Source organism: Manis javanica, chromosome 12 (assembly GCF_040802235.1).
Source record: "Manis javanica isolate MJ-LG chromosome 12, MJ_LKY, whole genome shotgun sequence".
In the NCBI taxonomy this organism is placed as follows: Eukaryota; Metazoa; Chordata; class Mammalia; order Pholidota; family Manidae; genus Manis; species Manis javanica.
This window is the reverse complement of record NC_133167.1, coordinates 4012704-4037647: the sequence shown is the minus strand read 5'-3', so window position 1 is coordinate 4037647 and position 24944 is coordinate 4012704. Positions and strand designations below refer to the sequence as shown.

At 47.3% G+C, this 24944-nt stretch overlaps 1 protein-coding gene across 5 annotated transcripts in view; it reads right to left on the bottom strand.

Moving 5' to 3' along the window:
• Positions 1-283: 283 nt before the first annotated feature.
• The window catches only part of ASB18 (ankyrin repeat and SOCS box containing 18), a 60299-nt gene continuing 35638 nt past the window's right edge, over positions 284-24944 (bottom strand). For 2 of the 5 annotated variants that reach the window (XM_073217933.1, XM_037009936.2), the window contains 3 exons: positions 23385-23889; positions 6898-7011; positions 284-6125 (listed from right to left, as the gene is read on the bottom strand). In XM_073217933.1, the coding sequence (XP_073074034.1) occupies positions 5940-6125; positions 6898-7011; positions 23385-23889 (805 nt within the window). In that variant the 3' untranslated portion in view covers positions 284-5939. Of the gene's footprint in view, positions 6126-6809; positions 7012-23384; positions 23890-24944 lie in introns of all 5 variants that reach the window. The other 3 variants (XM_037009932.2, XM_037009935.2, XM_073217932.1) reach the window with 2 other exon arrangements.

The following is a 24944-nucleotide window of genomic DNA, read 5'->3' as shown; positions in this document are numbered from 1 at the left end:
TTTAGAACCCATAATCACATTTTTATGTGTCTGTATCCCGAGTTAATGTGACCCCCTGTCTTTAGTAGATTTAAAGAAATGTTCTTATTCCGTAATATCTGCATCAGACTCCAGTTTGCATCAAGAACATGGAAACCCTGTTTCCCCAATGTTTCCCAAACTTTCCAACTTTCTTCAGAGCAGGGCAAAGAAATGTGAATGGAAAAAGTGCCTACGAAATGAATAATTACACACAGAATTAAAACCCTGCATTAAACATAGTAGTCGACAGCAAATACGGCATTCTCAATCATGTTTATTGCTTACAAATTGCATTACAAAGAAATCTACTCTTTTTATTGGAGTGATTAAGCAGAATGTTAGGACTGCAGAAATACCATTCTGGAAGATTAGATGAAGGCTGGAAACCCGGCTAGTTACTTTGCAATGGTGAATGTATAATTTTGTTAAAGAACACGCTTAACACACAAATGAGGATTGGGCTGTCATTATGGCATCATAAAAGAGTCAACTTAAAATTATATTTATTTATAAACACATTTCCTATAAAGCACACATATTTAATACAAAGGAAGTAGACAATTCCATAATCAATATTTTAATTACTGATTTTTAAATTATAGCAGCACAATTCTATACGATGCATCACTATTCTATAGTTCTTCTATAGTTTCCTTTATCATGTGAGCTAAAATCTTGTTTTCTCTTTGTGGGGAGCACGACTCAGCAGACGAGGGTAAGACCGCTTGCTTATGGCGCCACCTGCAGGACTCTATGAAAATGATTTTCAATACTTCAATCCTCCACTAGGCTCTAGAAATTTAACCTCAGGCTTATTTTAGCAATTTAATAACCCTCATTTTTATTTTAAAATAGAAGGATTTTGACAATTTCAAGACACACCCGGGAGTTTGAAAAGTATACTAAAGTCCAAAAATAAGAAACAGTATTGATAATAGTTGAATCTTTAGGGCTTCTGAATATCTCAAGTGCACATAGAAAATTTGACTAAGGAATAATTTATTTCTGAAATAATGGAATAAACGATGCAATATTCCTGCTTTATCACTTGGTCTTTGGGCAGCCCTTAAGAGATGAAAAGCACTTGGAAAGCTAATATCAACCACAATTGCAGTGATTAAACTCCATCATAGCCGCCCCACATCAGGACCGGTCACTGGAGCAGACCAGCTCATTCTCCAAGCCTGTATTTTACACAATTTTTGTAGAGGGTTAAGTGTTCTTTGAAAAAGTTCAACAGCCTTCCCCGTCAACGTGTGTTTAAAGGGTTATTCTGGAGATTGGAAATGTAATGATTATCTACAGTTACTGGGATTAGCAAACTGCTTGTTCAAGAGTCTGCGGTTTTGATTTTCTTCAAAACATGCTGAATTAATGGTTATCATGCAACTTAAAAGTTAAATGTACACAAATATGCTAAAAAGAGAGGCTCAATGCTGTGTTCAGAATTTTAAACATAATAAAGTCATATGGTCCCATGTTCACGTACTGAGCGCCCGAGGACTGTGAGTCCTGTCTGGCCATCCTGCTGTGCTGTGGACATTCCTTTATGTCCAGGGTACAGTCAGGGTGGAAGGAGGAGAACTGTCTCAGGCCCATTGTGGGTGGAAAACCTCCCTTGTATATTTTTGAAAAATTTTTGGTTAGATGACAAGTGGTATAGTCAAAGATAGTCAAGAAAAATTGGAGGGAAAATATTCCTATTTTTTTTTTTTAGTAGAAACAGCATTTTACTCTTTTGATGCCTTCTGAATTTTCAACTATGTGAATGCATCATTAAAAATTGAATTTGAAATTAAAGAAAACAATTTAGTTTTATAGAATGGGGTTTATGTAATCATTTAAAGAGAAAAGGATTGATGGTCTAATATCAACTATACAAGAACGGAAAACATTTTTTAGACCATTTGATAAAAGAAATAACCAGAATATATTTTATTCACTGGAAAAGAAGTCAACCAGGAAACTTCTAGCTTCAAAGCAGAGTGTCTTCTTGGATATTTATCTCGGCTAACTCACTTCTCTGCCTCTCCCCCTCCTTCCTTCCCTTCCCCACTCACCTCTCCTCTCTTCTCCTTATCCTCCTTCTCATTCTTATCTATGTGGAATTATGCAAGTTCCCTTAATTTCAGAACTTTCTGATACATGTAGCATAGAGCATAGCTAGACACAGTCATCAAAACAACAAATTTTCTGATGCTATTTTTTGGTTAATAAAGCAAATTGCTAGCTGTAATTACATTCTGAAAAGCTATGAATGACCTCCATCTCATTTGATGGTTAGGAGAGCCCACACACCACCGCCAAGCAGTTTTGCTGCTCACGGACATGACCATACTTCAGCAACATTATTCAGCACCAGTGGACAGCCACTAGAGCCCAGGTAATTCACAACTAATTTCTAGTGCCAGTTTATCTGCTGCTTATTCTCGTGCAGCTGCAATGTCATGGGGGCAGGGTAAAGACTCCTTCCATCTTAGGGGGTTCAGTTCATTACCATGTACTGACCCAGAGTGAGGGACTGGTGGTGTCGGTATTGGTTGGTGGGGTGGGGCGGGGTGCTTGTCATGGATGTCACGTGACTGTGTGTAAGGCACAGCGGTGAGAGTGATGGACAAGGAGGCCATAAAGTGCCCAGACTGCTGTCTGCCCCGGGAGTCGGCAGCCCTCATTTGACACAGATGCGAAACCAGACAGAAGGTGGCTGAGAATGGAGCCCCTCCTCTCCCCTCTTCCCCCAACGTGCCCAGGCCTGTCCAGCAGCCTTGCTGACAAGGTGGCCTTCTTCTGGCTGTGAGCTTCCGGGCACCCTACCTTGCTGGTGACCAGTCCTCAGCCCGAAGCACTGGCCCTGCCCCCAGCAGGCTCAGTCAGGATTGGATAAAAGGGAAACAATGATGGACCTGATGAGGAATGATTTAACCCTAAGGAACTTCAAGGGATCAGCTCTTCCTGGGAGCTGACTTTTAACAGAATCTGATTTTTAGCAGATCCGAATTTTAACCGAAGATTTTTGGGGGTGAAAATAATGCAAAAGAAAGAATTCCTCCACAATGGTGGCATTTCAGGCAACAATGGGGAGATGTCTGGAGCTCAATGTGAGAATCCTGTTGTCTTTTTTAAGCTATAATTTGGGGGAAAACACGTGTTGGGAAACCTAGAAATTGGTCAACATTCGTCAGAATTTTAGAAATAGAAGGTCAATATGTTTTAAGAGTTCTGCTTTGTTTCAGTACCTCAAAACATACTTAAAATTTAATACATTTCAGAAACACAACGAAACTGTTTTCTAAGTGGGGTTGGCAGGGAGAGAGGCGGCTGTAGGACGCCGCCTGTAAAGCCGGCATCTTAGCTCAGATTCTAATTTGCAAAGTGCAGTGAGGACAGGGGGCCCCCAGTGGCTGCACTTCTTGCTGTTCTCGTCCCTTTTACTTGTTCTTATATGTGACGTGACTTTGCTTTTCTACTTTCTACAGACTTTATCCCAATGTTAGGCTCTCTTCTAATAATAATAATAAAACAATCATAATAGAAGGAACCATTTATTCTCTGGGCCTGGGGCTCTGCAGTCTCTGTTCTTAGTGGGACAAAATATAAGCCTGTTAGAAACATTCAAGTTCACAGACCCGCAGGAACAGGGCCTCCCTGCAGACCTCCAAGGTCAGAATCTGCATTTCAAGGTCCCTTTAGCATTGCAAACACCTTACCTTACGTCCATTAATTTGCTGACTCCCAACCCTGTGACAGGTGCAGATACATTCATATTCCCACAGAGCAAATTTTGGTTAAGTTCTTGCTCAGTGGAACAGCCGGGGTCTGAAGCCCTGTCTCTGGGGTGCTCCCAGAGGCTCCCACTTGTCCTGCAGTGTCCTGTGTCCCTTTCCAGGACAAAGCAATCTCCCTGGAGCCCCACTGTGACTATAGCAGCTCAGCTGCCCTGAGGCTCCTCATAGCTTGTCCAGTGAGGTTCAGAATTTTTGGTCCAGAAGCCAAGGCCCTTCTGATATGCTCCCCACCCCTCCACCCCTGCCTCCTTCCTCTTGCCAAAGCAACTGGACTGTCCCCTCCAGGAGGACAAATCTCCGTTCCTTCCAGGTGCCCTGAACTTTCCTGCATTACTACCTCCATTCAAGTTTCCCTTTTGATATAGTGAGGACTTCCGGATGTCTCCTGAGGGACTGGGGAGAGCCATCTGCCTGGGCTGTGGGTGCGAGGGTCTTGAGGCCATGTTTTTATAGCCTTTTTCTAGGTCAGGTGAGTTGTCTAGGAAAGGGTGGGATGTGGGAGGGTCATCTGCAGGTGCTGGGGTGCTGTCCTATCACTCCTCTGGCAGAACCCTGGTGTGGGCATCTGATCAGCCTGGCTGCCCCTTCATGATGCCCCTCTCACGGGGTGGGCCCTGCCTGGCTCCGTTTCACCTCCACAGTGGGGTTCCTCACTGGTGCACACAACGTCCTACCTTGCACTCTAGTTGTTTTCTGGGACGTGAACCCCTCTTCCGTACTGCAGCAATGGGAAGGCGTGCCTCACTCTTTAAAGGCTCATCCCTGCAGCACCATGCAGTGGCTCAAGTGGCCTCTGTTATCCTCCTATGGGGCTCTGGGCTGTAACGTGCCGGGAGGCAGCCGTGGGCACCTGGGAAGGCACCCTTCTCATTGGTATGCTCAGAGGATGACCATAAAGAATCTTTGTTTTAAAAATGTGGAGTTTTAGAATATCTGAGGTCTAGTACAGCCAACTGATCAGGAGATGATTGCCATTGAAAACAGTTTATCACTCACCATTCTGAAGAGAAGGGGCACGCCATGCCATGGGGCCATGTGGGGAAGCACCAGGGCTCAGGAGGAGGAGGGAGGGGAGGTATGTAAGAGCCTTTATTGTGGTTTCCGTGGAAGGGATGGACAGACAGGTTTAGGACTGGCTAGTTTGAATAACCGCAGCAGGCTCTGGGATATAATGGCTGTCTGGACCTGTCTGGCACCTGGCCCGGGGGTGATCAGGACAGGTGGAGAGTGGCCCAGAGTGGGAGCTTAACGAAGGAGGTGGTTGGGGTGTGACCACTGGATTGGCTGGTTTTCTGGTTTACATCTGAAAAGCATGGGCAGGGGCAGGTTGTTACTCCCTCTAGGAGTTGACTGATCTGGGGAGGGCAGTCCCTCCATGGCCAGCAGGGCCCCAAATGTCAAAGTACCAGAATATAGAAGACATGGTTAACGCAATCCTGGACCCTTAGAACAGCTCTGTTAGGTGATGCTCAGGCTGGGTGACGGCAACCTTCATTACCCCGAGTCTATTCCTGGCACCTGGCTTCCTGGACATTCACTGGAGATGAATCATTTGGGGTTTGGTGAGGGTGTAAGAAGACTCACACAGAATCAAAACTCTTGGCACACCACCCCTCTGTTATCCTCCTACGGGGCTCTGGGCTGTAATGCGCCGGGAGGGAGCCGAGGGCACCTGGAAAGGCACCCTTGTCATGGAAGCAGGTGTCCTGTCTCAGTAGATACACTGGTCATGTGTTGGGGACAGGGCCTTTCCAGGAGGAGGGGCCGTTTCACACGAGGCAAAGGTCTGAAGGCTGGGTAGAATGGGTGCCAACTCATTGTGGGAAGGAGACAAACCTTGGAAAAATATGTATACCATTTATTTACCTTCTGCAAGGTCCTTTCTGCTATACTAAGCAAGATATTCACAATTTTGAGTGTTGTAAGCAACCCTGAGAGACAAAGAGGGCTTTTATACCAACTCCATTCTGAGGTGAACCTGTGCGTGGTGAGGTCTGTGCGTCCGCCAGGCCAGCGGGGACGGGAGGTCTGGTGCTGGTCCGCTACCCCCTCATCCAGGAGCTCTCCTCCGCATGCAGCCTCCCCGGGAGGGAGAAGGTGAGAGCCAGACCCTTACTCCAAACACTCTGGTTCTCAGTGCAAAACCCCCTCTGGCTCCAAAAGGAGGTAACTTTGCAGGGACTTGGGCAAGGGTAACAGGGGTATGAGGTTGAAGCACTCCTTGCCAAATGATTTCCGAATGGCAGAGCGGCAAAGATGCTGCAGACAGCGTGGGGTGTGGGCCAAGGCAAAGAAGGACTGGTAGAAAGGCTGGTGCTTCTGGAAAGAAGGCAGGTGGAGCGTCAATCCGTGCACAGAGAACCCACAAGCATTCTCTTCCTCACCTGACACCCCGCGGCATGCAGTCCATCCTGTCCACAGCTCACTGACACCCCGTAACTAACTACTTTAAAGGGAGAAGCAGCGTGCATCCTCCACCCAGAGGGTTTGCACTCTTTTCCAAAGTGCAGTTCTGTGGAGTTGAGGGATGTCTGTTTGGGGGATTTCAGATAATACAAGTAATCTCCCTGAATTATGCCCTGCTGTGCCCCCTTTGCACAGCACATTTGCTGTTCAGTATTGGGCACAGGACTGCGGTCAGTGACATGAGGGGAAATCTTCTAGAGGCTTCTGGAACACAAATGCCCTCACTCTTAATCGTAGCCACCATGGCCTTTGTTGGGGACAGATGTACGCCCAGAGCTGCCTCAGTCACATCTTAAGTCATCAGAAGATGAAGCTGCCACACAGGGGCCAGAGCTTGTGGATGCCCACCAGCGCCCACCTTCCCTGGGCATGGGTACTTAGGCCCTGACACTCCTTGAGCCAGCATGGGTCTGTTTTCTGCTCTTTGCACCCCAGCTATGATGAGAGGCTCTTGGCTGAGTGATCACTGAACCTCCAGAAGGAAAAGAGAAGCACTGAGATACACCCCCCCATTTCCGTCCGTCATTATACACTTACCTGGGTGTGAGTGCAGCACTCCACACACGGCTAAGCAGACACAGACGACAATTCTGCACTCAAGGGGAAGAAAGGGCAGCTCCCCTACCTGAAATACTTCTTCGGGGATCACTGCCTTCCAGGACTCTGCCACCTGGAGCTGAGGGTAGCAGTTTGAGAGGACCTCAATGACCGCGGGCGCCGGCGCGCAGGCCTTCAGCACCTGCAGGGAAGGGGTGGGAGACGATGTGTATGTCGCCTGGGTTTGGGTCCAAGTGGGGACAGGGCTGGAGCATGGATCTCACTTCTGCCCCCTCCTGGCTGGGTGACCTCACTGTGCCTCAATCACACACGGAGTGACAGAAGTCACACTAGCAGGGCAATTGGGCCACAGGTGTTGCTTTTCAGACCAGCCAAAGCAGCTCCCTGCAAGGGGCCTGGCGCAGCATCACAAACAGGCTGGAAGTGCTTATCCTTCCAGGCCCAGAGGGGCGTGTGGGTGCTGGCAGGCTCCCTTGGCCCCCGGAGAGCTGGGCAGAGACAGGGAATGAGGTTCTCCTGGGAGGAAGTTTGGCCGGGATGAGGTTCCCAACTACTTATCTCAGTTTTCTAATGTGACAGGAAATTGAGGAGAAGAATTGCTTTGCTGCTGGATTTTCCTCCACTTGGCCCTTCTATTTTATTTTCACAGTCCCCACCGGCCAAGGGTTCCTGTTTTCTTAATTGCAAATTTTATGATTCAGATCTATCAGCTTTATCATAAAGGTAGGAACACTACTTGCTTTTTAACAGTAAACTTTTTTGTTATGGAGAAATTTGAATGTACACCCAAGTAGACTGACCAGTATGAGAAAACCTCGTGTCCTCACCAACACCCCAAGGCCAGTCCTGCCCGGTCTGCACCCCAACACCTTCCCCTAATGTTATTTTAAAGCAAATTCAATGGGTCCTATCATTTTATCTGTAAATATTTCAGTATACCCTTTAAAAGAAATATAAACACAGTATTATTACCACACCTGGGAAATGAACTATGGTCATTATATATCATCTAGTATATGGTCAATGTCCAAATACACAAATTTCTCTTAAATGCCATTATTAGAAAAATAGTTGTTTGTATAAGAATCCAAATAAGGCCAAGGGTGAGACCGGTTGAGGTGATATATTGTTAAATCTCCCTTTTTTTTGTTTCTTGTGATTCATTGTTGAAGAAAGGGGATTATTTGCCCTGTAGAGTCTCTCAGAGCGGGGATTTCGCTAACAGTATCCCTGTAGGGTTTTGGAATGTGCCATTCTCCTCTGCTTTTTGTAAATTAGTAGTTGGATTTGGAAACTTGATCAAATTCAGGTTTGATTTTGGGGAGGGGCAGAGCAACTTCATAGTTCTCTGTTTTTGAGGTTGAAGAATTACTAAGCATTGTAAAATTGTTCTTATTTCTTGGTTGAGAAAACTGAGGGTAAGCAATTTTGCTAAAATCAGGCACCATGTATCTATAGCAGACCACAGTCGGAGCGGAGAGCTATGCTCTGCCTGCACCGCGCTCACGGGGGCTGTCTGGACAGAGTTCAATAGGGAAGGTATTTAATTAGGTTGCTCCACTTCCAACTTCCCCAGTTTCTTTCAGAGATAAAAATCCCCTTAAAAAATACAGAAAAATGAAATGAAAAATTTGCATTTTTTTGTGCAGAGATAACCACTATGAACATTTTGTATATACTATTTTATGCATCTAGACAAAAACTGATATATATAACAAAAGGGGCCAAAACTTTGCATATTATGTTGAAACTTGATTTATGTCCACTCAGAATAGATTGTGAACAATTCTGAATTATAAATGAGCATTTCAACATAGTTTTGGTGGCCATATATTATTTTATGAATATATCATCATGTATTCAATGAATTAACTATTGCAACTTGATACTATAAATGATGAACATCCTCGAACGTAATTCTATCTCTTTCTGCTCCCAACCATTTTTATTTAGATAATAAAATAATTCTATCCCCTTTCTACATTGAAGTCCAAGAAATAGAAATGTAGGGTCAAAGAGTATGTACTTTTTAAAGCTTTTAAAATATAAAATTGTGACATTAAGTTGGTACACTTTTTGAAGAACTGAGTATACAAGTCCCTCTTTTTCCCTATCCAAACCATCTCATTAATTATTTAAATGTGATAGGTACAATATAGAATATTTTCTTTTGTTTTGGTTGACCATTTGTCTTCTTTTGTGAATTGCTAAATTATGGTTTTGTTCATTTTTCCTATAGTATGTTCATTTTTTTCATTGATTTGTAAGTATATTTATTCAGGTTTTTTTTTTCACATAGACAATCATTTTTTTCAAATAATGGTATTTTTCTTCAGTATTAACATTTCTTATTTATTTTCTTATTATATTGGGTGAGCTTTTAAGTTCAATGTTAAATAACAATATTGATAGTAGGCATCTTACTCCTAAATTTAATAAGTTTGTCTCTAATATTTCATCAGAAATATGTTCTTGGATATTAATTTCACATAGCAATTCTGTTCTAAGTTAAGGAAGTATCTTTCTATTCTTAGGTCATTACAAATTTTAATGTTTAATTTTATATTTTTTACCTTTTTCTAACCTAGTTGATGTAAAAACATTTTCCAATATTGACCCACTTTTGTCTTCATAAAACAGACTATTTGCCTGTTCATCCAAGTGTAATGCCAGGTTCCGTTGCTGAGATTTCTCCGTCTCTTTCAATAACTAACTGTGGTTTATGGTTTTAGTTTTTGAGATAATTTGTCAGGTGTTACTATCATTTTATGCCAACTTAGTAAACTAAGAAAATCTCTACTTTATTAACACTATAGAAGGTTTTAAAAAGTAGATAATTATTAATTATCGATCTTGCACTGGACATTGTCTAAGCCTGGCCTTTGGTTGTAGGCAATAATTTGACGTTTTCAATTTCTTTCATGGTTCTCACTATCTTTTGTTTTGATTTCTTCTTGAATCAATTTCGTTAATTTTTGTTAATCTCTATTTTCTTGAGAAACAATCTTTATTTTAAAGAATTTTAGTATTGTGTATATCAGTCAGGGCGCCAGTAGGAAATAGACGGCCCCTCTGACAGGATTACTCTGTTGGTACAGGCGCTATTTAGCCAGGTGTGCGCACAGGGGAACTAGCAGGCACTGGGCACTAACGTGGGGCTGGCAGCAGAGCTATGTCCGCCTCTGGGCCGTAGGATAGCCATTCCGGCGGGCTGTCTACTGGGAGCAGGGACCTTGGTTGGGAACACAAGCCAGCCCGAAACAGAGGGGGGGCCACACGGATTCCTCCTCTGACCTCGCCCTCCGTCCCTCCTGCCGGTTGCTATGAGGCTGCCCTGGGGGAACCCAGGGAGGCAGAGGGCCAGAAGCCTTGCAGACGTGTCCACGTAGGTGGAGAGGAAAGCCAGGGCGCGAGTCATCTGCACCGTATCCAGGAATAGGCATCTCTTTTCATTTGAAATTCACTGGAATTGTATTTTCAATATTTTTTCTTATTTAGTCTTGTTGCAATTTTGTCTAATTGGTTTTTTCAATCAGCTGTTATTGATCAGATCTTTTAAAAATATTCTAATCCATTAATTTTTGTTTTTTAAAAAAAATTAATTTTGTTGTCATTAATCTACAATTGCATGAAGAATATTATGTTTACTAGGGTCCCCCTTTCACCAAATCCCCCCCACAATGCCCATTACAGTACTGTCCATCTGTGTAGTAAGATGCTATAGAATCACTACTTGTCTTCTCTGTGTTGCACAGCCCTCCCCGTGCCCCCCACGCACTATACATGCTAATCGTAAGGCCCCCTTTCTTTTTCCCCACCCTTATCCCTCCCTTTCTCCCCAGTCCCTTTCCCTTTGGTAACTGTTAGTCCGTTCTTGGGTTCTATGATTCTGCGGCTGTTTTGTTCCTTCAGTTTTTCTTTGTTCCTATAGTCTTTGGGTTTGAGGTGAGTCTCTTGTAAGCAGCATAGAGATGGGTCTTGCTTTTTTATCCATTCTATTATTCTGTGTCTTTTGATTGGTGTATTCAGCCCATTTACATTTAGGGTGATTATTGAAAGATATGTACTTATTGCCATTGCAGGCTTTAGATTCGTGGTTGCCAAAGGTTCAAGGTTAGCTTCTTTAGTATCTTACTGTCTAACTTAACTCGCTTATTGAGCTATTTTAGACACTGTCTGGTCATTCTTTATTTTTCTCCCTTCTTACTCCTCCTTCTCCATTCTTTATATGTTGGTTGTTTTATTCTGTGCTCTATTGTGCTTCCTTTAACTGCTTTTGTGGGTAGTTGATTTTATTTTTTGCCTTTACTTAGTATTTGGTTGGTCTGCTTTCTTTGCTGTGATTTTATTTTCTGTGGTGACATCTATTTAGCCTTAGAAGTGCTCCCATCTAGAGCAGTCCCTGTAGGATGCCCTGTAGAGGTGGTTTGTGGGAGGCAAAGTCCCTCAGCTTTTGCTTGTCTGGGAGTTGTTTAATCCCTTCTTCATATTTAAATGATAGTCGTGCTGGATACAGTATCCTTGGTTCAAGGCCCTTCTGTTTCATTGCATTAAATACATCATGCCATTCTCTTCTGGCCTGTAAGGTTTCTGTTGAGAAGTCTGATGATAGCCTGATGGGTTTTCCTTTGTGGGTGACTTTTTTCCTCTCTGTAGCTGCCTTTAAAACTCTGTCCTTGTCCTTGATCTTTGCCATTTTAATTATTATGTGTCTTGGTGTTGTCCTCCTTGGGTCCTTTCTGTTCTGTGCAGTTCCATGGTCTGATCGATTATTTCCTCCCCCAGTTTGGGGAAGTTTTCAGCAATTATTTCTTCAAATACTCTTTCTATCCCTTTTTCTCTCTCTTCTTCTTCTGGTACCCCTATAATGCAGATATTGTTCCTTTTGGATTGGTCACACAGTTCTCTTAATATTGTTTCATTCCTGGAGATCCTTTTATCTCTCTGTGTCAGCTTCTGTGTTCCTGTTCTCTGGTTTCTATTCCATCAATGGCCTCTTGCATCTTATCCATTCTGTTTATAAATCCTTCCAGAGATTTTTTCATTTCTGTAGTCTCCCTCCGGACTTCATCCCTTAGCTCTTGCATATTTCTCTGCAGCTCCGTCAGCATGGTTATGAGCTTTATTTTTAATTCTTTTTCAGGAAGACTGCTTAGGCCTATCTCCTTCTCAGGGTTTGCCTCTGTGATCTTGGTCTGTATCAATTTCTTCTGCCTTTTCATGGCGATAGATATATTTGTGGGGAGCTGGCGCGTGTGTTGGGTAAGAGAAAGTCCCTTCTTGCCAGTTTGTGGCCTTCCTCTCCTGAGAGAACAGTGGCTTCTAGAGGCTTGTGCTGGGCAGCTGCGTGCAGACAGGGCTTCTGATCTTGCCCGGCCGCTGTGGAGTTTATTTAGCTCTGCAGTTGCTGTGGGTGTGGCCTGCCTCAGGCTGCTGCTCCAAGATGGCGGAGCCACGTTGGAGGGGGAACTGGCGGGAGGCTGTTTATCGCAGTGAGGGGCCTCCGAGCTGCACTGCGAGGGTTCAGAGGCCCAGAGTTCCCCAGGATTCACAGCTGCTGGGCTAAGTGTCCCAGGGTGCTTCCGTCCAGCTGTGGGGTCCCTGTCCCTTTAAGACTTTCAAAAAGCACTCACTTTTCTTTGTCCTCAGGGCATTGGCCTCCGGTACCTGTTCACTGGTCTTGCTGCCCTGTTTCCCTGGTATCCAGGACCCCATGCATGCACTGTGTCTGCGCTCTGGTCCGGAATCCTGGGGCTGGGTGCTCAGCAGTCCTGGGCTCCCTCCCCCTCCCCGCTCTGACTCCTCTCCTCCTGCCGGGAGCTGGGGTGAGGGGCGCTCGGGTCCCACCAGGCTGGGGCTTGTATCTTACCCCCTTCGTGAGGCACTGGGTTCTTGCAGGTGTGGATGTGGTCTCGCTGTTGTCCTGTGTCTTCTGGTCTCTCTTTTAGGAAGAGTTGTCTTTGTTATATTTTCAAAACTATATATGGTTTTGGGAGGAGATTTCCGCTGTGCTACTCACACCACCATCTTGGTTCTCTCTCATTAATTTTTGCTTTTATCATTAGTTCCTCTCTCTCTTTCTGACTCTTTGCATCAATTGTTCAGTTTAGTAACTTTTTTTTCCTTGAGTCATAATAAAAGCAACTTTTAAAATGATATGGGTTTTCTTTTGGGTGTAGGTATGGTCACAGCCATAGTTTTGAGGCATAGGGTTCCCACTATCTTTCTTAGGTAGTCTGCCTTCAATAACTATTGATGAACTTCTTTGGTAGTGAGTTATGAAATTTCTAAGACGTTACTTAAAAAAATTATTCTTTGCTATTAATTTTCTGGTGTATAGTTGTAAGGCTTTAAACAACATCTGCTTTTGGAGTACGAGAAGTTATAGTCTGTTTGCAGGGTTCAAAATTCAACATGTACTTGTCACATTTATGATTTGAAGCTTTTAAACATGTATTTTTTTTGCCTACTTGGTCTGTAAAAGACTGGGATATGAATTAAAAATCACCCAGAATTATTTTTCATTCAGTCTCTCCATTTTAACATAATCTTAGGTTCCTGATCATTATCTCTTCACTTCTTTATTACTGTCAAATGAATCTTTCCTTCCCCTGCATGTATGTATTTCCCTGGAATTTGTCTATGTTGCCTATTGACAGCAATACATCATTTTATTCTTAGCTTGTTTTTGTTAGAATTACCTCTACCAAGACTTTAATTTTAACCTTTTAATTCACTTGTTTTAAAGCATTTGTGAGTCTCTGTATTGATAATAGGGACGTTTAAGAAATTTATATTTATTATTATGAATAATCTATTTGGTCTTCTACCTTGTTTTATTCTTTATGATTTTTTTATACCTCTTGTTTCCTTTTTTGTCTGATTTCTGTTGTATAGGTTTGTCTTTTTTGGTATTTATCTTTCATATTTGGAAGTATGTATATTGTTTGAAATTCTATTAGTGGTTACCTTCAAAATAACAAATATTAACCTATGTTTCTCTAAACATCCAAATAGCCTCTTCAGTGCCCCGGATGTGCCATCACCCCTTCTCTCACGTCTCTCTCTCAACCAGTCTTCGTCCTTCATTAACCTCTGGAATTTTGGTTTCAGATGATGATTATTTCAAGATCATATTTTGTGGTATACATCTCCTTTGGAAATAATTTTTGGTGTTTGCATTTAGTTTTACAGCCTTATAATGATTTAAGTTGTCTCTATCTTACCTGGGGTGCGTGCTCGCCACTTGTCTGCTAAGCCATTCGTCCCACAGGATGTGTCGGGCTCCTCCGAGAAGCCAGGGCTTGTTATGTTTGGGTGACACCGAGGCGAACTCTGCCTGAACAGAATTTTAGAGCCCCAAACGGTACAGTCCCAGATACTATTACTACTACGAGAAGTAGTAATAATAAACAGGTGCCACAGTCCAGTGGTGGGGGAATCATACGGTGCTGAGATGGCACCTAACTCAGACCTGGATTTGCAATGAGTGGTGAGTTGTCAGGGGAAAATTTCTAGAGGGTGACATTCAAGCCAAGACCTGGCTGTGGAGTAGAAGTTCTGAGGACAAGAGTGTTCTAGGCGGAGAAAAACCAAACTTGGGAGGAGGGAAGGAATGGGAAATGTTGGCTGGGGCAGGAGTTTGATGTGGGGGGGTCGAGGGAACAGGGGGTGGGGGGAAGCAGGGTAGATCCTGGAGAGTGTCGTCTGCCACCGCGAGGCTGGCCTTGATCTTGAGGGCACAGGGACGCCCTTGGGGGTATGAGTGGAGGAGTGACAGGATCAGATTTTAATTTTAGAACATCACCATGGCTACAGTGTTGAGAAGAGTTTCGAGGGGCCAGAGGGGAGGCAAAGAGTCCAGTTAAGAGGGTGTTTTCACAGTCTAGGGGAGAGATGGTGGTGGCTGAAACTCAGCTGGTGGTAGGCTGGATGGAAAGAGGGGAAAGGTTTGGAGAGCCATCTGGGGGTGGAGTTGAGAACTTCTGCGGATTGAGCTTCTCATTCTGGGGAGGCTCTCCCGTCGCCTCTCTGTCCGACGGAGTGCTTCCCTCCCACCTGGCCCTCAGCTCCCCACTGCCCCCAGGCTGCCCTGCCAGGAGCACCTGAGAGCTGCCTGAATCTGGTGGTCGACGCTCTGCCTCACCTGTGCTGTGCCGACCACGTCTGACACAATCTCGTCTTCCCTCGGCTTCCAGGAAGCCACGCGCGTCTTTCCCCTCCCTTCCTCGGATGCTCTGCTGTTCCCTGGTTGCTTTCTCATCTCTCCATGTTCTTGATGTCTGGGTGCACCTGCACTCAGTCTTGCCCCTCTTCTATTTGCTCTCACTCCCCAGTGAGCTCATCCAGGTTTCTGGCTTTAAATACCATCCATGTGCCACTGATTCTCCAAAGCGTATCTCCAGGTAAGTCAAATCTCTGTCTCAAACTCCAGGCTTGAATATCCAGGTGCTTGCTTGCTATTTCCACTTTGCTATATCTCAGTTTGCATGTCAAAACAGAACTCCGTGTCTCCCCTGAACTTGAACTTATGTTACCCCTAACCTTCCCTATCTCAGTTGATGGCAAACCCATCTTTCCAGACTCTCAGGCTGAAACCTTGGACTCATCTTTGACTCCTCTCTTTCTCTCACATCCCACATATAATCTGTCAAGAAAACCTGTTTGCTTTACCATCAAAATATATCCAGAATCAGACCACCTCCCTTGTCCATGCCACCAGAACCCTTCCCGTGGATTATGGCATCCTAACCTGTCTCTCCTGTCCTTTTTTTCTATTAAAGTATTTTCTCAGCATGGAGGCCAGAGGAATCCTTATGAAATGTTCATCTTGTCATGTCGCTTCTGTGCTCAAACCCCTCCAGTGGCCAAAGTCATTACAACATCCTACAAGACCCCACACCATCGGTGCCCCTCCTCCATCTCTGCTCTCATTTCCTACTGTCCCACTAGCCCTCTCCACCTCCAGCCACACTGGTCCCTTTGGTGCTCACACACAGGACAGGCCCACTCTGGCCTTAGGGCTACAGACTGGCTGCTCACCTGCTGGAATTCTCCTTCCCCAGACATTTGCATAGCTGATGCTCTCCACTGTCTAAAGTCTTTACTTGAAAGCCACCCACCCTAAGTACCCTATAAAATTGCAGCTGCCTTCCATCTTACTTCTTTTCTCTATAACCCCTATCAATTTATTGACCTATTTATTATGCTCATTGTTTAATGTCTGTCTTCTCCATTAGCATGTAAGCTTCACGAAGGCAGAAATACTTTTTATGTCTGATGGATTCACTCATATATCATAACTACCTAGTATGTGGCTGGCACATGGCTGGTGCTCAAAAAATATTTGTTGAATAAATAATCAAATAAATGGAAGTATTTTTTCTTTTAAAAAATGCACTAGGAAGAGGCATATCTTATGAGCCCTTAGTATCTAAAAGTGTTTTTCTTTTACCATCAGAATGAAAGCTATATTGGCCAAGTCTAAAAATCTAATGCCCCATATTTTCCTTTAAAAATCTGTAGATGGTATTTCATTTTCTTATGATAATATTGCTGCAGAGAAATCTGAGTCTAGCCTGGTTTTTATTCCTTTATGAATAACCGGTCTTCTGCTTGGATATTTTGCAAGATTTTCCCATGCTTTTTAAGAAAATATTTGCTAAAATGTACATAGGAATGTCTCCCCTCTTTGATTTGCAGAGAACACACATTTAACTTCTAAAAGACTTTTGTGCAGCTAGGTTTTCTTCTAATATGTCTTTTATTATTATTTCTAATCCATTAGTTCTAGGCTCTTCTTCAATAACATCACTTATCTATGGGTTGGCTCTCTATACTCTATCCTTCATGACCATTATTTCTCTCTTAGTTTCTTGGTTTTGTTTTTTTCTTTTGCACTTAAGAAGAGCTTTTCGCATTAGTCCACCTTTGCGGTGAGCATTGTGATTGACTTTCCAATACTCCAAATGACTAGTTCAATTTAATCGTGGTAATTTCCTCCTCCTTGCCATTTATTGGTTCAGGGAAGGGCAGGTTTAAGCCAACTAGGGTCAATGAAACACAAGGAGAGATTTCCTCAGGGCTTCTGGAGAAAAGCGATTGGATAGGAACAAGGAAGCTGGTTGGCCCGGTTGTTCTAAAAGGCATCTTGCGACCAAGAGAGGAGCCATTCTGAGGACAAAGCTGCTTACTGAGTTTGTAAGCATCTGGTTCTTTGGTGACATCCTCAAGACACCTAGAACTAGCCAATCCTGAAGCCTGCTCTTGCTCAGCCACTTCTTGTTACATGAGATAAAAGGGAAACTGGAACCAAGTCTGGAGCTGCCAGGTGGTGGCTGTCACTATGAGGAGGAGCCGTTGGGGCCATGAGATGCAGGTACTGCTGGAGAAGCTACCCAAGACAGAGAAAGAGGAGGGCAAATACCCTGGCTGCTGCTTCTCTCCACATTCCACTTCCCATGGTGTCTCCCTTGGTGAATCCAGCCAGAAGCCAGGTGACACTGGACTCTGAGTTCAGCCTGCAGACTGCAGCTGTACTGCTTCCACCTATTCCAGAGACAGAACTAGGGACACTAGGGACGGATCTGACAGCACCCAGGCAAACACACAGCGCCCTCACTCTCCTCGTTGATCTGATTCTTTTTTTCACAAATCAGTTCTGCTTTTACTTCCTCAGCCTGTAATCTCGTCTACCACCGTGCTCTTGCCTTTGTGGTATGACCCCACTTCCCCCAGCTGCCTTTCTGTGCCGTCCCACTGACTCCTCATCTTACCCAGTTCTGTGGTATGGACTTAAAGGCTATGCCCTCCTGCCCTTCATGAAGGATGGCACACATGGCCCCCAGTTTCTCGGGTTTTCTTCTGAACCCCTTGAAGAGAGGTGTGGACTTCCTCTCTGTTCTCTGGATGCTGACCCACATTTCTTTTTCTGCCCCTTTCCCTCTCATGAATGCATTAATTCTTTTCTCTGTTGATCTTTGATTAAGGTGAGATGTAGATATGAGGTCTGTCAACACGCAGGGGCAGTCCAGGTCCCGTTCTGCCTGTTTGTGAGACGATGCAGGGGCAAAGGGGAGGGAGGCTGCTGGGGTGGTGCCCGTCCTGGTGGTGCAGCTTCTGCGTCCACCTGCTGACCTGCTCCACCAGGAGGCCTCTTCCTCCTACCCTCGTCCTAGCAGAGTTAGCAGGTTGCTATGCAATACAGTTCCTCCGTTTCCGCCTCTGCATTTTCCTGCACTGCTTCTCCACAAGCATCCCTACTGCCTGGTCTACTTTAGAACAATTTTTTGTCATGTCTGCCTGCCTGATTGCCTGACAACGTCTGGCAGAGCAGTGGAGGTGCGTGGATTCTTCCCGACTCAGACATGAGGCCATCTTAGTGGCTTCCTTTCCCTCCCTTTCTACCTTCCCCCCTCTTGTCTATGTCTTCACAAAGACAGGAGCAGCTGCCCCTTTAAAATTGGTAATCATATTGATATTTTAAGACTATTCATCCTTGTCTCCCCCCTACCCCAAATCAATTTCCCCCAATCCATTGCTGTCACAAAGTCAGGCTTATATGGGCTTTAGAGAAGGAGAGAGACAGGGAGTGAACGCAGGAGACGGAGCTGCGTGAGGAGGGCCAGGCAGGCACGTGTCTTCGCCCGAGATCTTGGCCAGACCCCATCTCCCCCCCACCCACAGTGTGCCCCTGACACACTGGTATTTCTGGCTCACACAAGCTGCCACTAACATGCCATTTACTGTAGCATGGCAGTCTCTGATTTCAATCGTTCCTCTCTGTGTTGGGAGAAAACCGTGCCATTAAGACGCAGTGCACACTGGACCCCTCCAGGTCTAGTCTGGTCCTGTTTCTACAGGATCCTAGGCAATGCCTGCTTCACGGGACCTTCCTCAGGCTCACCTCAACCTTGCAGCCACGCTCCAACTGGCCCTTTCACCTGGCTTTGCACAGTGCTAAACGGTTGCCAGTGCCTGCATGCAAGGTGGCTGTCCCCGCAGGAAGAGCTGTCTCCCCTCAGCAAAAGCTCCCCCAGCACCCCGCCCCCCCGGGTCACAGACTGTGACAGAGCCTTATTGCCTGTCTCTGGGAATTCATTTCCTGTCCCTCCTCTGTTCCACCGCTCTGGGGCTCCCCGGCCCTCCCCAATCCCTCAGCGCTGTGCCCCCTCATGTTTGCCAGGCAGCTGGCTGCCTTCATTATTTTTACGCCAACACAGTTTAAAAATCTCCGCTGCCTCCTTGCTGTCTGCGGAGAAGCGGCTGCCGCATTACTCTGACATGCTGATGTCATTAGGGCCCACGCGCACTCTCTCCGGCTAATGAGGCGGCAGAAAGAAAATTAAGGGGAAAAATCACACAGGCACATTGCTTTCTATGTAGATGGAGGAATAAAACGAGAGCAAGAACAGCAGAGGTGCGGGGTGGGTGACAGCCGCCTCCCTCCCCCCCGGGGCAGGGCACGCACGCAGCTCTGTGAGGAGGGAAATGGAGTCTGGCTTTTGACTATTGCAATCCAGGATTCTCCCACTAAAAATCCTGTGGAATTGGAGGAGTGTGAGTCACTTTACCTACATCTGTAGTTGGATAAAAAGAGAACATGACACTGTTAGGTCCGTATTTCAGCACGGTCAATACTGAGAAGGGAGGCTAGACCAGAGGTTTGCAGATGTTTCCAGAACCTGGCATTCTTGCAGTCAACCTCCATTCCCCTGTTCAAGCCACGTGCATCCTCCCCCCGAGTGCTACACCCGCCTGTGGGTTCCCACCTGGCCCCTCCCCGGGCACGCTCTCTGCACTTGAGCAGAGAGATCATCCTCAAACACTCATTTGATTCTGTCATTTCTGCTCCTTAAAATGGTGTCATAGAGTCCCACTGTTGTAAAGACAAAGGCTCAGCCTCCTGATAAGGCCTGGCCTCTTGCTCCCTCTGGCTGTTTCCTCTCCGGAAACTAGGTCATCTTTCCGGCACACATGGGGCAGTGCTTCATCTGCCCCAGGCCGTTTGCCTCAGCTGTTCCTTCTGCCTGGAGTGGTCCTTCTTCCTCCTTTTACTTAGCTAAGTCTTCAGCCTTCAGATCTGGACTCACTCCACACACGTTTGGGGAGCCTCTGACCCACCTCCAGGCCAAGCCCCCATTTGGCACTTTCAGGATGTGGGGGGTCTTGGTTGTACGGCTCCTCTCTCTCGCCACTGCACCTTCACACTCGTGTGTGTGGGTGTCTCAAGTCAAGGCTGTCTCACCCTGGAGACCGGAAGCTCCCGGAGGACAGGAAATACACAGGCTCAGGTGCCACACTAACTTCAGCTCTGAGCACAGCAGTTCCCTAGAAATGTTTGTTGACTGAATAAATAAGTGCTTAAGAGATGGCTGTGGGGTGTACAGCCTGTGTGGTTTGGGGGAGATGGGTCACTGCTGGTGTTGTCCCTGCACTTTCCACCAGTCAGCTGGTGGGCTGACTAATTATTTACAACTGCCCAGCTGAGGGGCAGAAAGATGGGCGAACGAAGCCCTTTATTCCAGACCAAGCACCCAACCCCACAAAGTCAACTACTGGCAGTTGCAAAACAAGTCTGGAACCCACACGAGTGTGTGTTTCTCTGCCCCTTTCTCCTGCTCTCCTACAGGCAGGCCCCGCCTATCTTGACAACTTCCAGAATTCAACCTGGCTGCCCCTGCCACCGCGCCTGCACCTGTCCTTGGGCCGAATACCGACTCTGGGGTTAACTAGCGGTCATCTGGGCACAAAGCCCTGGCACTGTCAACATGCTGGCTTCCCAAGCCCTGACACGGCTTTGATCTTCGCGGCAGAGCAGTGCGCGCGGCTCCGAGGGAGGCTTGAGTCCGCCCGCAGCCCTGACGGTGCCTTTGTTTGCGCGCAGGGAGCTGTGATTTATGTCATGAGCTCACTGTGAAACCTTTGCCTCGGTGATTCCGAGCTCCGTGGGCGTCTCTTTACATCTATTTAAAGCACTGCTGCTGCCCGCGGATGGCGGGCTCTGTGACACTCCCCGTGCCTCTGTGCACGCCTCGCCATGGCACTGAGTTCTGCCTGCAGAGCATCTTTGTGCCTCGATTCAGTGTGTTTGCTGCGCGCTCCATGGGGCTGCTAAGCCGAGTGGCGTCTGTCCCTTTGATGTCCCACGTGGTGATGAGACTCCATCCCTGGTGGAGCGAGGCGGTCTGCGTGGAGGGAGATGCCGCTGCCAGATTTATGGCGTGGGCCCTAGTAGACCTGCGGCAAGGCTGGGACAGCACAGGTACCTTTTCGTATGCTTGGGCGAGTCTCAGTGTGGTTGGTAAATGTGTTGCCAGCCACAACCTTGCTGCTGGCCAGGAGCTCGAGGCTCTACTGGCAGCGGACCTCATCAACACTCTTTCCTGGGGTGCCCCTTAGAGGTGTGGGGGACCTCAGCGCAAAGAGGTTGAATCCCCATTTCCAAAGATTTGATCACAGGCCGTGCACCCTGCGGTTGCTGTGATCCCCTTTATTCATTCAACAAACACTGACTGAAACCCTGTAGGTGTTGATACAGTGCTATGTGCAGGGGAGGCAAATGTCACAATGTTTATTTTGTGAAAGCCTCAAAGTTTTAAGATTTCTTAAGTAAACTCCAATTCCTCCCACAGTGGTGTGGAATTGCTGGGAGGTTCACTGTCACTTTCAGCAGCCAAGCACTTCTTATGGCCTCTTGGCCCCAGCTGTAACTAACTGCCCCCAAATCCGACTCTGTGGTCAAGTGGGTCCCCCACAGAACCGTGCTCCATTCCTGTGTGGCTGACACAGAATGCGGGACCCTGGGATAGTGCCTCTGGAGTCCCGGAGGGGAAGCACTGTGCCTTGGCCTGCATCTCGGGGTCAAGGTAGGATACCTCTTCCCTGCCTGGAGACAGAGTGCAGGTGCTAGAGGTCCTGTCCTCAGGATGGTACCTGCGGGGCTGCACCTAGGCCTTGGAAAACTGGACCAAGACCACGCAAATTGAATTCTTTCAAGGCTCACAAAAGCTTATTACTAGTCACTACTGAACTGTATTGACTTTTCTTTTCTTTAAAAGAATTTGCCCCAGTATTTTTCACTTGTGGCCCATTGTGTAAAGTCTTCTTTCTTTCTTTTTTGTTTGTTTCTTGCTCACTCTCTATGTAGCTGAAGTGTGCATCTCAGCTTAATGTAGGCACCATGTGACTTGGAGGGCAGAAGGTGGGTCTCGTTTCCATTGTGTCAGTTGATGAATTAAGACTGCTAGTATTGGGAAGTATTAAAATGTGAATTATGAATACGAAAGGTAAGTGTTGTAGAATATAAAAATGCTAACATTTCTTCTTTTTCAAGGGTCCATCATATTGAAAACACTTCATTAGTAGAGAGCCATGAGCGAATTACTCAAAGACTGTGAAGTTGGAGTAAGAGGAACTTGTCAACATGTTCGTCCAGTAAGGAAGCACTCAGGGAGTTGTCTGGGTAGATTTTCTAGGTCTCACCTATGATTTTAGAGATACAGCCTTTGCTCTGTATGCACTGCAAGTGCAAAGTTGGCGTCTGAGAGAAATGTGTGCATCTCGCTATTTCAGGTCATCTAGAAATCGGTCCTTTTTGTGTAACAGCTTTTCAGCTATTTGTTCAAAACTTCTCAGGCCAAACTATATCTCTTGCATATGACTGGTGAATTGGGGTAAAAGCGATAATTTAAAAATTAAACACACCCAACTTTACATCTAATGGAATGACTTTCCCTCAGTGAAGTCTTTTGGAGAGGACAGCCTCTTATTCCAACCAATATTTTGGTAACTTTTCTTTTGGAAACATTTTCTATCTCTCGAGCATTTTCTCTGATGAAAAATCTTTTATTCTTCATCTTTATTATTTCAGGGTATATGTGACATGTTGAAAAAGGGACAAGCTGCTCAAAGTCAAGTCTGCAAAGTGGGGTTGAGGTCCCAACACAGCCCTGACCCTGGACGCTGCCCTTTACCTGGTTGAGGCTCAGGTAGGAGAGTGTCCTGTGCCTGGGCATAATTCACAGGAGTGTGGTGAGGACTGAATGTGAGAAATTTGCAAATGTGTGAAGTGCTATCACTAATCTCATTAATAAGGTGGATGATCACATTGGGTAATTTGTTTCCTATCACATGCCAGATGTGACAAGACGCTGTCATTGTTCACTAATTACACCAAAAGATAAGCTGCCAAAATATTTTGGGCCATCACGGCATCATTGGAATAAGCCTGGCATTCCTAGGTGACCGCTTTGAAAGGACGCACTTGCATATGCTTAGTGACACCCTACCCTCTTAATTTTCTGGTAACTCTGGCCAGGAGGCTCTGGGCCCTTGTCCCTCAAAGCGTGGTCCCAAGAACAGCAGCCTCTACTCACCTGGAAAGTGGTTGGAAGTACAGACTCGCCCAGCCCCGACCCAGGGAATCGGAATTCTTCATTTGAACTAGGGCGTTCTGGGTCCCTTAAAGTTTGAGGGGCGTTGCATGCCACCCAACAACAGGCTGGGTCCCTGCACTGCAAGGCTCCGGTGGGCTGTCCCGAGGCCCCCGCTTACCTTGGGGAAGGCGTCGGGCCACACGGCGGGGGCGCCGTGGTTGAGCAGCGCCTGCGCGGTGCGCTGCGGCGCGGGGTCGGGCGCGCAGGCGGCCACCTGCAGCACGCGGGCCAGCGGCGAGGCGCCGCCGTAGTCGAGCGCGCCCGGGTCGGCGCCGTGCCGCAGCAGGAGGAGCGCCAGGTCGGGCCGCGCGTGCCCGCAGGCCTTGTGCAGCGGGCCGCGCTCGTCCTCGTCGCGCGCGTCCGCCGCCGCCCCGCCCCGCAGCAGCAGCGCGCACAGGCGCAGGCAGCGCGCGTGCTCGTCGGGCCGCCGCGCCGCTCCGCACGCCGCGTTCAGGGCCGTCTCGCCGCTGGCGTTCCTCGCGTCCACGCGCGCCCCGCGGCCCAGGTAGAGGCGCGCGTGCTCGTCCAGGCCGCGCTGCGCCGCCACGTGCAGTGGTGTGTCCCGGCCCGCGCCGCCCGCGCGGTGCACCGAGGCGCCGTGTTCCAGCAGCGCCTGCGCGCACCTGCGGGGAGGCCGAGGCCGGTCAGCGTCCCGCGGGGCGGGTGGGCTCCCGCAGCAGCAGGGTGGCTCGAGGGAGCGGACGGGGCCTCAGCTCTCCCGAGCCCGGAGTTCAAGATGGGTGGGGGGGCAGGGGCGGGACACGGCCACGGACGGTGAGATTATGGCAAAAGCTGACGTGGGAGGCCACTGCTTGCAAATGGTGGAAGTATCTAGGGACGTCTACGAATCCACGCGCAGAGTTAAAATTTAGGACTTTGTAACTGGTACTGCTTTGGAGGGCCGTGTGCCTGCGGAGGTAATGCAGCCGCATGGCAGTGCCAGCAGCACGTGGCACCTGTGCTCCGTCCTGGGCGGCTGCTGAGGGCCTGGGAGCGGCAGTTCTAAGGGGAGTTCCTGAGCTCTCTCAGCCCGCGTGTTCCTTTTCCATAAGCCGCCCAGTTTGGGGGACAGTGTGAGAGAAGGGTTGCCCGCTGCCACGTGGGAATCCCTCCATCCCTCCCGGCACTGACACAGGTGGGTACTGGCGGCCCTTAGACAGCGCTGGCAGCGTGGTGGGACACACCCATGCCTACCGTGGGCCTGTCTTTGTTTCAACCAGACTCTTCTTGCACAGACTGTGGATCTGGGCTGTACCCAAATTCCTCGATGGTCTCCTGGGGTCCCAGGCTGTCATGGGACACTGTGGTCTCCCCCAGGAGTGAGTGTCTTCTGCCTCCAGGTCCACCATCTGGATGCCAGTGTACTGACTGTCCTCACCCCTGAGCCCTCTCTGCAGGAGAGCAGCTTCCACAGAGCCGCTGCCCAGCTGGGAGAGCCCCGAACACCTCCATGGAAGCACAGATGGAAGGCTGCAGACCAGGCAGGCCCCCATTGGGCCTCTGGCCAGCCACCCAGACTCCCCTCCCTTCTGCTGGCCCTTGTCCTTTGTGGGTACTGCCAAAACACCAGCCCACTTCAGCCACTCGCTTCTGGGACACCTCCAGGCATTGCCACCAATGTGGCCCCTGCACCTTCAGAGCCCGTCGCTCCAGTGTGCCAACTTCTGGCAAGGGCCTC